This window comes from Myotis daubentonii, chromosome 5, assembly GCF_963259705.1.
Source record: "Myotis daubentonii chromosome 5, mMyoDau2.1, whole genome shotgun sequence".
Lineage (NCBI taxonomy): Eukaryota > Metazoa > Chordata > Mammalia > Chiroptera > Vespertilionidae > Myotis > Myotis daubentonii.
The window spans coordinates 22683515-22699195 of NC_081844.1; the positions used below are offsets into that span (position 1 = coordinate 22683515).

A 15681-nucleotide genomic window follows, 5' to 3' on the forward strand; every position below is an offset into this window, starting at 1 on the left:
CCAGGTCTAGGAGGCCCCAGGTGTGTATGGTTCACTGAGCGCGTGGTGGATGATGAGGCAGGTGTGAACAGATAGAGCAGTGGTTCTCAACCTTGGCCGCACATTAGAATCACCTGGGAATCTTTAAAATCCTGATTTCTGGGCCTCATCCTCCAGAAATTCTTTCTTTGTTACTAATGTTGTAGCCCCACCCCATAACAAAGAAACAGAATTTCCAGAGGATGAGGCCCAGAAATCAGGATTTTAAAGATTCCCAGGTGATTCTCATGTGCAGCCAAGGTTGAGAACCACTGGTATAGAGTCTGGTGTAAGGATCCAGGCAGTGACCTCTCTGCAAGGCCTCGGGTCAAGGGTCAGCTCAAGTCTGGAGACCTTTCTGGATCATAAATTCTATCACCTGCAAAAAGAAATTCAGTCACACCTTGACCCAAGGCTTGGTAGTGGCATTTTAATGGCTTTCACTGGTGTAACAGCAGCAAGAAGAGAAGGGGAAGTTGGCCTGACCCCTGCAGGCGGGGGCTCAGCTGGAAAGGGGGCAGCCTGCCCCCAGCAGGTCTAGCCTTCCTCTTCCCATTGGACGGAGGCCAGGAAGGTGCGGATTTCCATGGGCTGCAGTGTGATGCTGGCAGGGTCCAGCCGGGAGGGAGAGGGCTTGAGTGTGGGGCCTGGAGAGGTGCAGGGGAAGAATGAGGGACGCAGACTTACTCTGCCTCACTCCCCCGTCCCCTGTGCTCTCTCCCCTGGGCCTGGACACAGCCACACACCCTCAAATCTGTCGCCAGGGCCTCACTACCAGACTCTTCAATGGCTTCCCAGGGCCTGGATCCCACCCCCAGATCCCCAAGTCCCTCCCAATGCCTGGCCACTGCTCTCACACCCTCAAGTCCCACCTCAAGGATTGTCAAGCAAACCCCAAGGCTGATGAACAGCCCCACCCCACTCCCAAACTAGACACTAACAGAGACTCAGATCTTGTACTTGGGACTGCACGCCAACTTCAAAAACCCAAGATCCACCACTAGTTTGCTGTACTTATTTAAGACCCTGATGCCCCCAGCCTGGATCTGAACACCACCGCAGACCCTGGAGCTGCACTGGGTCCTGGCCAACACTCCCACACCTTCCACACAGCCCCCAGCTCCCAACCCCAGGGGCAAGCCCTCACCCGTGTTTGGTGTCCACTGGAGCCTGGAGGCCTTGGCCCGGAGCTGGTTGGCAGCCAGCGTGGTCTCCTTAAGGTCGGTGATGGTGAAGGCAGAGAACAGGTCCTGCAGGCAGCGGATGGCGGGGCTGAGCAAGGGAGGGTCAATGCGAGGTTTCCCCTCTCCCTCCGCTGGCTTCTCTCCTGTTTCCTTCCCACTCTGCCCTCCTCACCCTCAAGTCCAAGGTCACTGGAGAGCTCAGGTTGCCGACCATGTCCTCCCCTAGAGCAAACTGGTGCTCCAGGCGCAGCAGCAGCATTTCCCGGCCCCAGCGGGCTAGTGTGAGCAGGTGCACATTGGGCGGCAGCTCCCGCCGCAATCCCGAGAACTGAGGGAAGGAGGGGGACGGGGCGGGGCTGAGCAGAAGGGCGGGGCTGAGCGGAGGGGCGGGGCTGAGCGGAGGGGCGGGGCTGAGCCGGAGGGAGGGGCTGATCTGGGGGCGGGGCTGAGTCGGAGGGGCGGGGCAGAGCGGAGGGGCGGGGCTGAGCCGAGCCAGAAGGTGAGGACCCGAAGGGGCGGGGTTTGGCCGTGACCATCGGGGCAGGATTTAACATGGGAAGGACCGGGCCCAGCCAGGAACGGAAAGGCTGCGCTAATGAGCGGATGGGGCAGGGCTAGGCTGGGGGCATCCAAATGATCTGGCCTGAGACCCCAGAGAGGGCGGGGCTGAAGACGGAGAGGCGGGGCCGGCCGAGGGGCGGGGCGGGGCCTAGGGGAGGTAAGAAGGGCGAGCAGAGGTGCGGGAAGGGGCAGGAGCAGAGGGTGTGAACCCAGTCCTCGAGGGATGGGGCTGAGCTGCGACTGGACGCTGGCTAGGCCATGGCCTCCCCGGTAAGAGTTGGGGGCCGGGAAGAGTTGGGGGCCGGCTACGTGGGTTCTGGCTGAGCCTAGAGAGATCCGCCCCCACCTCAGGCTTCCTCCAGCTCCTCTCTTTCTGCCGGCCCGCCACCCCTCACCTGCTTGCGCGGGGCGACCTCCAAGTGGTAGGGGGTGCCGCTGCCCCTGGCCAGCACAAGCTGCGGGGCCAAGAGCTCCTTCTCCGCCTGCAACCGGTGCCCTACGGCCGCGGTCCGGGCCTTGTCCAGCAGCACAAGGTGCCGCCCTCGTACCCACAACCCCGACTCCGATGTCTCTAGCAGTGGCTCCCCAACTCCGCGATCGTCGTCTCTCAGCAGCCTTCGGTGCACCTGCGGGGAAAGTGGCCAAAAGAAGTGAAGGCCCCTCTGGCCAATTTCAGGGCCAGAAATTGTGGGAACTTCCAGATAAATTGAACATTGGGGTGATCAGATGAAAATGAAGGTATGCTATAGGGGACCCCAGCAGATGTGGGGATCCTACCACCAGAAGAGAGGGAGGTAGAGACCTAAAGGAAGCCTGGGTAGAGCAGGTCAGAAATTGGAGGGGGCGCCTGAGTAAGGATTGAATAAAAAGTATGGAGCAGCTCACCCTAACCCTCCCACTCAATCTCACTCTCAAAAAAAAAACCATGGCCGAAGCCGGTTTGGCTCAGTGGATAGAGCGTCGGCCTGCAGACTGAGGGGTCCCAGGTTCGATTCCGGTCAAGGGCATATACCTGGGTTGCGGGCACATCCCCAATGGGAGATGTGCAGGAGGCAGCTGATCGATGTTTCTCTCTCATCGATGTTTCTGACTCTATCTCTCTCCCTTCCTCTCTGTAAAAAAATCAATAAAATATATTTAAAAAAAAAAAAAGCATGGAGTAAACATCTTACATAGGAATGGAGGTCGCAGCTTGGGGGACCCCAAACAGAAGGGTGCAACTAGCAGAGAACTGGAAGAGAACCTGGCTTCCTGGTCCAGCAGGGGGCGGCGGGGGAGGGGGGGGTTGGGGGGGAGGTTGGTGGGAGAAGCCTAGCTTAGATGGGCTCAGACCACTCACCATGAGCTCTATGGAGCCATCGCTCAGGCTGCTGCCACCCTGGGAGCGGTCGGTCAGCACTGTCAGCTGCATGTTCCCATCCTGGGGGCAAGGGATGAGAGTGAGGAAGGACACTGCCAGCCAGGCCGGGCCCCCAGGTAGGCAGCACAGGGCATGGTGGGCACAGCCAACGACAGCTGGGAGATGCTAAGCAGGAGGGGTGACACCACTGTGTAGAAGAGGGTCTGGAAAAGGTGGGGAGCAGGATAGGGGAGGGGTACCGTAATGTAAATGCGGGTGTTGACTGGATAGTAGTTTCCTGCCACTGGCTCCGTCTGGTTCAGCTTCCAGGTGGGACGATAATCCCGCCTGGGGGGGGGGGGGGGGGGGTAAGGGGGAGGGTTTGGTCGGTCAGACCTGGGTTCTGGCTCCCTTCCCCAACTCCCTTTCCCAGGCTCACCCACTCCTCACTCCCCCTTCATACTCTCCCACCCACACTCATAGGATCGGCAAATGCCACCATCACCCATGGGCCCCACACACCACAGTCCTCCTGGCCCCCAGTCACCCCACCTCCTCTCCAGGATCTCCCGGCCATTGCTGTCGGTATAGAAGAGTCCCTTTGTCTCCAGCGCAGTGTCAAAACGACTGATGACTTCCTTCCCCCAGTCATCACTAGACCCAATGGAACAGGAAAACTGTGAGCCAGGCCTACCATCACTCTGCCCTGGCCCTGACCCCAGAAGCCCAGTCTGTGCCACTCACCCCACGGGTATTGGTCCCACCGTCCACTCCAGCTCCAGGTGCCGCTGTCCTGGGTACAGGCGAACCACCTGGGAACACCAGGCTGAGAAGTTCTGGTGCACCTCCTGCACCAAGGCCGTCTGCAGGCACATTGGGCAAGTGTGAGCTTGCACCTGAGCGGAGGTGAACCCCACAAATGCCCACCCCTGCCGTGAACCTCACAAAGGCCTACATCAGAGTCAACCCCACTAAGAGCATGAGAACACAACCTACCTGCCTCATCTGCCTAGGTGTGAGGCCCATACTTCCCGCCACAGTCAATGCCACATAATTCCTGCTTGCTACCCCATCCTCCTCCTTAGGACAGGATTCTAGCTGGGCATGTGGCTACCTACAATGAAGACTGTATGGTCCAGCCTTCCCTGAGGCTATCAGTAGCTGTGGTCTGCCCAATGCAAAGTGATTAAAGTGCTGTGAACAACATTTCTTGCCCCTCCCACTAGCTCAAATGCAAATGTAATGGCTGGAGCTTGAGCAGCCATCTTGGGTTATGAGGTAGAAGCTGAATGCTGAGGAAGGCAGAGCAATGAAATAGGAGGGGGCTGGAGGACTGTGGAACCACCCCACGCACCCTGGATGGTCCAGCCAGACTTTCTGTTCCATGGAAAGACGCTGCCTTGTTTTAGGCAGTTAATTTGGGTCATTCTGTTACAGCAGTAAAACTATATCCTAACCCAGGTATGCAGACCTTCCCGTCAAAGGTGAGTCTTACCATTACCTGCCCCATTCCCATCCTAACAGGAAGTGTTCACAAGAAGCCCCGGGAAACCCCACAAGCAGGAGCCCCCTGTTCCCGACCAGATGCATGCTCAGCTACCCACCTGGTGAGAACCATCCAAGCCCTATCCAAGTGTGAACTCTCCAATATCCACCCCAAATATAATCCTGTCCTAGCACAGATCCTTGGTGAACTCTTCAAGATACTCTACCTATTTCTCCCCATTCACTCCACACCCAGCTTCAAAGCTAAGTCTCCTACTGACCCCGCAGCAGATGTGAATGCCTTGGTATGCCACAACATAAAAGCTGATGAATACCAGCCCTGTGGAAGGATTTCCCATCTTCCCCTCGGTCTTAGCCCTCTGATCTGATGGAAACACACATCCGTCCCCGTTCCCCACTCCCACCCAACACATTGCATACCACCCTCCCAGGCTACACGCACACACACACACACAACCCAAATGCCCACTCATCATTCCTGGCCCCGGACCTTCACCAGGCGGGTTTGAGCCCAACGGCTGATGAACAGAGGTGTCTGTCGGCTGGGTCTGAAGATGTAGGCACCTGAGGCCTGGGAGCTTAGAGTGTTTCCTGTACTGGCGTTGTACCTGGGGCCGGGAAAGGTAAGTGTCAGGGAAGAGACCCCAGCTCTCCTCCCAGCCCCTCCCTGGCCTGGTGGTCATCCCTCACCAGTAGAAGGCTTGGCGAACAGGCAGCAGGAGGTCCTGCTCCAGGTTCTTCATCTCCACCAAGAGCCCGGTGTCAGGGTCAAAGCTGGCCGAGATGTACTGGGCAGAAGAGGGTGGACAGATGTTAATGACCATCCCTTCAGCCAAGGGCAATTTCCTCCTTCCTGGGACTCAGGAGAAAACCCTAGAGTCACTCTCCCCTCCTCTCTCTTGCTCACTCTTCACTCCTGACCCTACTGGCAAATCCTAATAGCTCCACCTTCTGCCTCATCATCAGTCTGCCCTCTTCTGACCATCTCCAAGGCCTTCCTGGACTAGTGAATGCTGCTGACCAATTCCTAGTCTCCCGGGTCTTGTTTCGGACCAAAGGGTCACAGGTTTGATTCCGGTCAAGGGCACATACATCAGTTGCAGGCTGGATCCCTGGGCCTGGGCACATGGGGGAGGCAACAATCAATGTGTCTCTCTCACATCAATGATTCTCTTTCTCTGTCTCTCCCCCTCCCTTCCACTCTCTCTAAAATCAATTGGAGAAAAAATATCTTCAGGTGAGGATTAACACAAAAAAAGGAAATTTATAAATTTTAATTTATTTTAGCGCTTTTGGCTGCTGCTCCCTGCCTGCCTGGGTTCCTCTTCCCCCAAAATGTCCTCCAAGCGGGCTTCACTTAATGTGCAGGCCCCTACCACCATCCGCTCTGACTGTCACCTGTCAAGTGCCATCATAATCACACCAGTCCCTCAAAACAGCCCCGGGAGAGAACGTTGAAACTCAAAGGAAGGCAGTCACTCACTCAAGGACACACAATGGGGGGTGGTGACATTAGACCATGAACCCAAGACCTGCTGACCCAGAGGTCAGCTCACTATGACATCTCAAACTTGTCGCTGGGGCAGAGAAGGGGATCTGAATGGGTTCTCACCTCATTTTGGATGGTCAAGACACGGGACGAGGGCTTGACCCGAGATGAGGACTTGATCCAAGATAAGGACTTCTGGAATCTGGGCTCAGGGCGGTCAGCCCGTGGGCTCCTGCCAGGTACCTGGGTTACTGAGTAGATGCTGAAGCCGAGGGCAGGCACTGAGGCTGAGAAAAGCAGCTCCTGTGTATCTGAGCTGGGCATTGTCACCACCTCAGGACAGGAGAAGGGAATCTGAGTCAAGAGGCTGTGTGTTCACATACAGGGAGGGGTCACACTCCAGAAGGGGAAGGAGTCCCAGGACAGGGAGAAGAAATGTAAGTGTTGGGGTGGGATAACGAGAGGGGGAGGGAATTCTGGGTTCAAGATTGCAGAGAAGCCCTAGCCGGTTTGGCTCAGTGGATAGAGACTGCGAACTGAAAGGTCCCAGGTTTGATTCTGGTCAAGGGAACATGCCCGAGTTGTGGGCTCGATCCCAGTGAGGGACTTGCATGAGGCAGCCGATCCATGATTCTCTGTCATCATGGATGTTTCTATCTCTCTCCCTCTTCCTTCCTCTCTGAAATCAATAAAAATTAAAAATAAAAAGATTGCAGAGAATATTCAGTAGATAGGAAACAACCCATAGGGAGGGTAGAAAGACTGTAGGAAGGGGGAGAAGTGAGGGAGTAAGTGGGGGAAGGGATCTTTGAGGCAGAGGAGTGAGGGAAAAACAAGATTCCTGGGGAGGAAGAGGTTCGTGGGAAGAGGCCTTTCAGGATGAGAGGAATATCCATAAATAGAAAAATATTTTAGCCCCAGCCAGTTTGGCTCAGTGGATAGAGCGTCGGGCCTGCAGACTGAAGGATCCGGGGTTCCATTCCAGTCAAGAGCACAGGCCTGGGTTGTAGGAGGCATGCAGGAGGCAGCCAATCAATGATTCTCTCTCATCATTGATGTTTCTATCTCTCCCTCTCTCTCCCTTCCTGTCTGAAATCAATAGAAACATTTTTTTTTTTTAAAGAAAAATATTTCATGGAGACATATTACAAAGAGGGAGATGCAGGGGAGGAATGTTCCCAGGAGATTTGATATTACGGGGCAGAGGGGGCAGATTCAGAGGAGGAAGGGAAAGTACTGGGCAGGAGGTACTCATGGACGGGCAGGTATCCATGAAGACAAGTATCCAAGGAGGCACGTGATCCAAGCGTGGGAGGGGTCCATGGGGGGAGGGAGAAATGCCATGAGGGAGGGAGTCATTGGAGGAGGGGGTCCATGGGAGGAATATTCATTAAATGAGCTCACATCGCTGGGCACAACTGCACCGCTGGGATCCTTCACAAGGAACATGTGTTTGCTGACTGGGAGCCGCACCATCCAGTTTACTTTCCGCCCCAAAGGGTTATAAACGGTCACCTGGAACTGGGGAGGGAGATCAGGGTGCGCATGAGTCACAGCAGGCCTTCTCCAAACCCAGCCACGATGCACTGCCACGACCCTGGGTGATCCAAGTCCCTGTGTGGTCTCCATGCAGCCCCGCTACATTGTGGCCCAGGGGATCTGGCCCAGAGGGAACCCTCAAAATAATCTGGCCACCAGTCCCACCTCATCTTCTCCCAGTCCGGGATTTGCAGCTCTCATCCCACCCATTAGACCTGCCTTCCCGCCCCGCCCCCCACCCCACCCTACCCTAGCCCACCCATCCCAAGCGTGGCTCACGCTCTTTGAAGTCTGGCTGAGCGGACACTGGCTGGTGTTGAGGTTGCGGCAGAAGGTGAACTCCTCCTTGGAGCCGCTGAGCCGCGCCAGCGCATTGCTCAGGAGAACCTGGGGAGGAACATAAAGGCAGGGTCCACTCTGCAAGCCCGCGGCGAGCTCCCTCGCCCCACCCAGGCCCCGCCCTACAAGCCCTTCTGGGCCCTGCCCCATTTCTGTCTCCGCACTCCCACCCCCACCCCCACCCCCCACCCCAGTAGCCCTTCCACGCCTCGCCCCATTCAAGACCCCTCATCCCAGGCCCCGCCCCACTAGCTCTTATAGGCTCCGCCCTGCTGCCTGGTCCTGCCCTGTTCTTATCTATGCCCCTCCTGCCGCAAGCCCCGCCCCACAGGCGCTCCTAGACTCCACCCCACTGCTTTGACCACGCCCTTCCTGTCTCCGCCCTTATGCCCCAGACCCCGCCCATGCACCTCACAGGGTTCCCAGCCTGCTGCCAGCTGGCGAGCGTAGTCATTGGCCACATGTTGCTTGGAGGTCCCACTGACGGCATCGTGGTGCTGGAGCACAGCCATGGCCTCATCTGCAGGCAGATGGTGAGCGAGTGGTGAGCTGGGTGGGGTCGGTGCAGGACCCTGAGCACTGATCTCAGAGAGATGCGAATGGTCACATGCAGGGCGCCAGGGTTCTTAGGGGCTTTCAGAAGGGACTCCAGGATGAGGGCCATGGTCTGGTGTCCAGCTTGGGCCCCGCCCCACCCCCTCACCAACCAAACACCTACTGAGGGGTGCACTGTCTCCAGAGCCATAGGGTCCCATGTTGGCCGCTGGACCTGCCAGTGCCTCCAGCTGGTTGCACACCTAGGAGGCAGGGAGTGTGTTGAGGCACGGGGCCGGCTGGGACCCCTGGGCTGCCCCCTTGCGTCTAGCACCCACCCACCTGCAGGAAGTTATAGCTGAGGCGCTCGTAGCGTTTGAGGGCCGGCCGGCTGGTGAAGTAGCCAGTCCAGAACATGTGGGGGCCATCGGCATAGGGGAAGAAGTCATCCCGCTTCACCGACCTGCAGCGGCAGAGGCATTGCGGGAGAGTCACTACCCACAGGGCATGCACACCCCCCTCAAGCTCCCCAGGTCCCCCAAATACCAGGTGAGGTTGGCCTTGTTCAGCTCCCAGAGGTAACAGGCTGGAGTGGAGTAGAGAACATTGACACGGCTCCCATTGGCCTGCTGCTGGGGGAAGGTGTTGCATGTGTGAGCCCTCTGGAGTCTGCCACTTCCTGAGGGGGTGGGCCCACAGGTGGGCAACACATACACACATTTATGCATCCAGTGGGTTCAGATTCTCTTCATACACATTTTGAATGCAAACCAATAACCAAGTGTGAAAATGTATTTTGGCCAAACCTAAATATTACCAGCCTGGAAAGAATTTCAGTGATGCAAAATAAATCTGAAATATTACTAAACTTTTTAAATAATTTCAATTGTATTATTAAAAACTTTCATGGGAAAATTAAGTCTGACATATAGGGCAGGAATAATCATTTCTCAGCACTGTCAGGTTATTGCTAAATGACACAATTGTCATAATGAATAGAGGCTCACTTTCAACTGAGGGAGGTAGAGGAACAGGCTCAGTTGGTTAGTGTGTCGTCCCAATATGCCAAGGTTGTGGGTTTGATCCCTGGTCAGGGCACATACAGAAATCAACCAATGAATGCATCAATAAGTAGAACAACAAATCAATGTTTCTCTCTCTCTCTCTCTTCTTCTCAAATCAATCAATAAAAACATTTTTTTTTTATAAAAAGGTGACATCTTCCATGAGGAAAGGATGTTTGTATCAGTACCTGGTACAAGTAGATGCTCATTCACCCACTTGAAGGGAAGTGCATGAGACCACAGGCCTTTATGTGCGGACACACATCTACACGTCTTCAGCATAGTCATATACACCGTTACATACACAGACCCACATACACACTGTATTCACTCAGCAATCACTCGATTCTTCAACATGCTCAGGATGGCTGACGCAAACTAGAACCACAGGCCAGCCCTGCTCTCATGGGACTCACAGCCAAGTGCAGGAGAGAGACTGGACAGTCAGCTGGTTACAATCAGCATGGATGTGACAGGTATTTGTGAAGACTGGTGTGAGTACAGAGGAAGAGCAAGAGCTCTACCTGGGGTTTGTGAAGGCTTCCTGGAGTAAGAGACATTGGTATCTTAAAGGAGAAGCAGAATGTTTTCAGCCTCAAATAATAAAAATAAACAAAAACCATAATACTTATTATTTATCCAGCACTGTTCTAACTGATCTGTGTAAATGAACTCATTAAACTCTCATCCACAGCCTTATCAGGTGAGAACCACTATTATGCCCTTTTTCTAGATAAGAATACGGGGAGGTACTGAGTACTAAACATTTCTGAAGGTCACAGAGCCAGCAAGTAGCAGAGCCAGGATTAGAACTGAGAGATTCCCACTTCCAGTAGAATCGAGGGGTCAAAGAAGCCGTCAGTGGCGGGAGAAAAAACAAGGAAGTGTGATGTCCTGACAGCCCAGGAACATGGTATCTGCAGAAGGAAGTGATCAGGTTTTTCAGGGCTCCTCAGGGACATGGGGAAGACTGAGAAATGTCTTTCGGAAGATCCTTGGTGATGTTCCTGAGAGCTGTTTTGGTGAAACAGCAGTGCAGGGAGCAAGCAGACGTTGAGGACATGGAGATTGTGCTGATAGACAACTCTGAGGATGGAAGTGATGGGAAGAGGGGAGACAGGTTCTGTGCTGATGGGAGAGTGACTGCCTGCCCACACAGCCACAAGCCACAGGCCAATTACCAGAGCCACACCAATACATCTGAATAATGGCCACCCAAAAAGTCCATGTCCTAATACCTGTGACATGGCAAACAGGAATTAAGTTTGCAGGTGGAATTAAGTTGCTAATCAGATGAACTTAAAACAGATATTATCCTGCCCTAGCTGGTTTGACTCAGTGGATAGAGAGTTGGCCTGTGGACTGAAGGGTCCCAGGTTCGATTCTGGTCAAGAGCACATGCCCTGGTTGCGGGCTCAATCCCCAGTGGGGGGAGTGCAGGAGGCAGCCAATCAATGATTGATTCTCTTCATTGATGTTTCTATCTTTCTCTCCCTCTCCCTTCCTCTCTGAAATCAATAAAAATATATTTTAAAAAAACAAAAATCAGATATTATCCTAGATTATCTGGGTGACCCCAGTGTAATCACAAGGGTCTTTAAAAGTGGAAGAGGGAAGTGAAAGAAGTGAGAGTGAGAGAAAGAGATGTGGCAGTGGAAGCCGGGTCAGACTTTAAGATGGAGGGAGGGTGCCATGAGCCAAGGAACATGGGCGGCCTCCAGAAGATGAGCAAGGCAAGGAAATTTTCCCCTAGAGCAGTGGTTCTCAACCTTGGCTGCATTAGAATAACCTGGGAATCTTTTTAAAATCCTGATTTCTGGGCCTCATCCTCCAGAAATTCTGTTTCTTTGTTACTCATGTTGTGGCCCCACCCCATAACAAAGATACAGAATTTCCGGTGGAGGAGGCCCAGAAATCAGGATTTTAAAAAGATTCCCAGGTGATTCTAATGTGCAGCCAAGGTTGAGAACCACTGCCGTAGAAGGAACGCAGCCCTGCTGACATGCTGATTTTAGCCCCATGAGACCAGTGTTGAACTTCTGACCTGTAGAACTCTAAGATAATATATTTCTGTTTGAAGCTGCTACATTCCTGGTGATTAGCTCATTATAGGAGCAAAAGAAAACTAAGAGAGCACCCATAGCTACTCCTCTTGACCCAAGGCCCGGGGATCTAAGCACGCATGTGCACACAGGGTGGACACACTCACCTGGGCATTGACCAGCTGGATGAGCTTGTCAAGGTTCTTGAACCACATGTTGGCATTCTCATATTGGAAGTCCGAACCCATGGTCATCACAGTGTGGTTGGTGCGGTAGAACTCACCCTGCAGACAGAGTGGGGGTGTCCTCAGGCCAGAGTGTCCTGGCCACCCCTGTGCACAGCTGTGTCTTGGTATATATGTGGTCAATTGTGAAAGCACAGTAGCATGGGGAGAGGGGTGTGCAGAAGTATGTCACATGGGAACATAGGGACATGAATAAAAATAGCCACAAGTTGTTGAGTTAATTCTCTTGGGCCTGCCATGCTGGTCCATGACCATTGTGAGTGTGTGGGGAGGGGAAGGGCTCCACAGGCTTCTAATCAGGAGCAAATCCAGAAGGAGGACATGGTGAGGTGAAGAGACTATCACCTTCCTCTGAGGGTATGAGGAGGTACTAGGGAATCAATCCCTGGGCTGTGAGAAGGACCTGATGCAGTATGTACCCCCGTTTTCCGGGTTCTGGACACTGGGGTTACCTGGTCTTTGGCTAACTTTAGGAAGTAATCAACCAGATCTTCGGCGTTGTACTCAGGGCTGCGGCGGTCATCCACGATGGGTTTGTCAGCACACACGACGTCCCAGCACAGGTTCTCCGGTGGGTTGTAATTGTTGGGGAGCACACCTGTGGCCACACTAGACTCAGGGGGTAGCCCAGCGCCCTGGACCTGCCCTGGAGTCACAGCCTGCAATGCCCCACCCAAGTCGGACTTCAGAATTTGCAGGGGCCCAGCGCAAAGTGCTGAGCTCTTGGTGGTAAATTATTAAAGACTTCAAGACGATGACAGCAGAGTGTAAAGCCACGCCTTTGGAGGCGACCCTGCCCCCACCTATCCACCCCCTTACTGGTGAAGAGGTCGGCGGTGGGGGGCTTCAGGCTGGCACTGCCCCGCCACACCTGCTCCATCTCAAGCTTCATCTTCCGCACCAATTTATCTTGGTAATCCAGGCGCCCGAAGAAGAAGCCGTCAAAGCCCATCTGGGAGAGGTGGGGGTGAGGACAGGAATGGAGGGCAGGATGACTAAGTGCGAGGCCTTCTCACCACCACCCTCCAGGCCCCTCCGCATGAAAGGGGTGGGTCAGAGCACGGAAAAAAGCAGGTCTATCCCTCTCTCCCTCTCCCTTCCTCTCTCTGACATCAATACATATACATATACATATACATATACATATAGATATATAGCTATAGATATATAGATATATAGATATATAGATCTATATATTTTTTAAGTGTATATATGCCCACTTCTGCAGGCTGAGAATGGAAGGGGTCATGGCACTGGTCAAGAAGCCGCTAGCAAAACAGGACAGGCCTCCACCTGCCACCTGGCTTGGGGAGGAGCCAGGATCCTAGCAAATGGGGCAGGGCCAGGAGAAGGGGAGAGGGGCAGCTAGAGGGGGGTGGTCAGCCTGGGCTGGGGCAGAGAGAGGCCGAGGCCAGAGAGGAAAAGGAGTGGGACTCCAGCGGCAGGGTCTCAAGAAGTTAGAGGGACAGGTCCCAAGGACGGGCGGGGATTGAGTGGCCGAAGGAGGAGTCAAAGCAATGAAGGGGAAGGTCCAAGGGAGGCAGGGAAATACCTGCGCAAACAGTGAGGCCTGCTCCCGAGAATGGCCAAAGGGGTCGATGTGCCAGGCCACACGGGGGCGCCCGTCGTTGCCAAACGTGTCCTCAAGGAAGCGGAGCCCTAGTGTCATCTGGTCTATGATGGCTCCGTAGTGGGTGGCCGCCTCGTCATTCATCACCCAGCCACCGTTGGCAAACTCCAGGCGCCCTGTACCAGAAGGGGCAAAATCCAGGTAGGCTGTCAGGGCCAGGAGTAGGGCTGGGGTTGGCAATGCAGGGGATGAGAAGACCTGCCTGCATGCCCAGGCCTGGAAGGAGAGAGGTCTCTCCCAGGCCAGTATAGCCAGATCTGGAACAGAGGGCCTCCTGCATGGCAGGCTTCCCAGAGGATCTATTGGAGATGGGGCCTTGCAGGATGCATAAGAGTTCTACAAAGAAAGGGAAATTCCAGGCAGGCAGATCACATGCGCAGTCAGTCTGCACGTAGCGTGATAAAGTCTCAGAAGGCGGGATGGCAAAAACAGAAGCTAGGCTGAGCTTCCTCTTTTCACTTCCTTGGGGCAGCTCACCCTGGCGCACCAGGTCCCGCACAACATCCTGTGTTGCATTTGTCTGTTGATGCCACCAACGGGAGAAGAAGGCCATCTCCACATAGACGAAGCGACGGGTGGGGTCCGCCAGCAGGGAAGAGATGACAGAGTCCAGGATGTACTGAACACCTGCATGTTGGATTCTATTGTGGACTGTGGACACAGGGGTCAAGCAATCAGGGACCAGCAAGCCAAAGGGGACATTCCTAGACACAGGACCCCAAGCTGGGCATTGCCCCCACCCGAATATCCAGGACCCAGAGAGGATCTGAAGAGCTCGGAGGGATCAGGGGAGACCCACGCGTCAGTCCCCACCCTCTACTCACTGCCATAAAAGTACTGGTCCACGGTCTTGAGCCAGCCCACGTCATCGTGTGTGTGGGCCAGCAGGTGCACATTGAGCATGTTCGGCTTCACCGTGGGGCATGTCTGCACAGGGACCCCAAATGCACACTCACACACCTTGTCTCCCCAAAGTTAAGAGGCAGGTTGGGGTGGGAGTAGGGGTGGGGGGCACAAGGCAAGTCTTGATCTAGAGGTGAGTAACTCAGAGAGGTCGGGACAGGCACTCCCAGGGAGGACACACACACAGTTGCGCTGACAGATACAACTCCCTAGTGGCACACTCCTCAGGGCAGCTCTCATTCACACCCTGGGAAAATCATAGTAGTAGCTAATATTTATTAAGCATTTACAAATACCAAGCAGCCACCTTGCGGGACAGGGACACTATTACCTCCAGTTTGCAGATGAGAGCACCGAGATCAGAGAAGTGTAGTGATGACAATCCCGCAGCCAGGAAGTGCAAGAGCCAGGCTGGAACTCCAGGCCGGCCGCCGCGAGCTCCAGTTCTCAACCAGCATCCGCCCCCCAACCCCCACACGCACACGCCCAATCACACGGTTCAATGCATGCAAAGTCCAGGCAAACTGACCCACAGAAGCAGGAAAGGAGGAACCGGCAGCCCCATTCGCAGACGCGCGGAGCCAGACCTCCCGCTGACACAAAGCACACCCTCGACCACACAGTCATATTAGCAACCGTAAACCAGCAACCACAGAACAGACCCACCCACACCTCCAGACCCTCCTCGGGGCTCCCCTCTGGCTTGTGGACATTTCCGCTCGCCGACTCCCGCTCACCTCGTATCCCGCGGCCCGAACGCTGGGCGCAGCCAAAAGCAAAAAAAGGAAGGAAAGAGGTGGGAGCGGTGGGCACAGCGCACGCGAGCTCGTGCAGGGCCACGCTGCGCCCCGGCCGCCACTGGCGCGCACCCCCAAAGGCCGCGCGTGGACTCCCATGGCTGCTCCGCCGCCGCCGCCTCGCCGCCACCACCGCCTACACTACAGCCAGTTCCCGGCCCCGCAAAGGCCCAGCAAAGGCCCCACCCCCATTTGCGGCCTAGCCAATGGGAACTTGTGGAGGCGGGGCTAGGGCGCAACTCGGCCTGTTATTGGATTGAGGCCGCAGTTCCGGATACTCCTGGAGGCCTGGCCCTTCCCACCCTCGGTTTGGCAGGAGAGCCTTGAACGTCTCGCCGCCTTCGTGTGGACTGGGAGACCCCCTCTGTCCCTGGGAGCGCGGAGGTCTCAGATTTTCCTACCCGAGCCGGGGTGCCTAGGCGGTGGCAGGCGTGCCCGGGGTCCCCCGGCGTTCCATTAGCCTCAGGGCTAGGAGCAGGGAGGGTTTCATG

The 15681-nt window shown here is 55.1% G+C and overlaps 1 protein-coding gene across 2 annotated transcripts; it reads right to left on the minus strand.

Moving 5' to 3' along the window:
• Window positions 1–428: 428 nt before the first annotated feature.
• Window positions 429–15353, minus strand: MAN2B1 (mannosidase alpha class 2B member 1). Of its 2 annotated transcripts, none has more exons than XM_059696490.1 (24): window positions 15131–15353; window positions 14315–14417; window positions 13968–14141; window positions 13413–13606; window positions 12680–12812; window positions 12313–12458; window positions 11783–11899; window positions 9056–9138; window positions 8852–8972; window positions 8694–8772; window positions 8386–8495; window positions 7916–8023; window positions 7502–7618; window positions 6221–6430; window positions 5299–5396; window positions 5099–5216; window positions 3847–3965; window positions 3655–3756; window positions 3363–3450; window positions 3103–3183; window positions 2159–2389; window positions 1375–1530; window positions 1166–1268; window positions 429–665 (listed from the first exon to the last, which is right to left on the minus strand). In XM_059696490.1, exons 1-24 carry the CDS (start codon window positions 15287–15289, stop codon window positions 556–558), a joined length of 3060 nt encoding a protein of 1019 aa, XP_059552473.1. In that variant the 5' UTR covers window positions 15290–15353; the 3' UTR covers window positions 429–555. The 2 variants fall into 2 exon arrangements, with proteins under 2 accessions (XP_059552473.1, XP_059552472.1); XM_059696489.1 differs by having other exon boundaries at window positions 9056–9141.
• Window positions 15354–15681: the final 328 nt, after the last annotated feature.

Coding starts and splice junctions, on each gene's coding strand:
- MAN2B1 (XM_059696489.1), bottom strand. CDS start 15,289: ATGGGAGTCCACGCGCGGCCTTTGGGGGTGCGCGCCAGTGGCGGCCGG. Junction 3,451..3,654: donor CGGGAGATCCTGGAGAGGAG/GTGGGGTGACTG, acceptor CCCCCCCCCCAG/GCGGGATTATCGTCCCACCT. Junction 3,184..3,362: donor ACACCCGCATTTACATTACG/GTACCCCTCCCC, acceptor CCTTGCCCCCAG/GATGGGAACATGCAGCTGAC.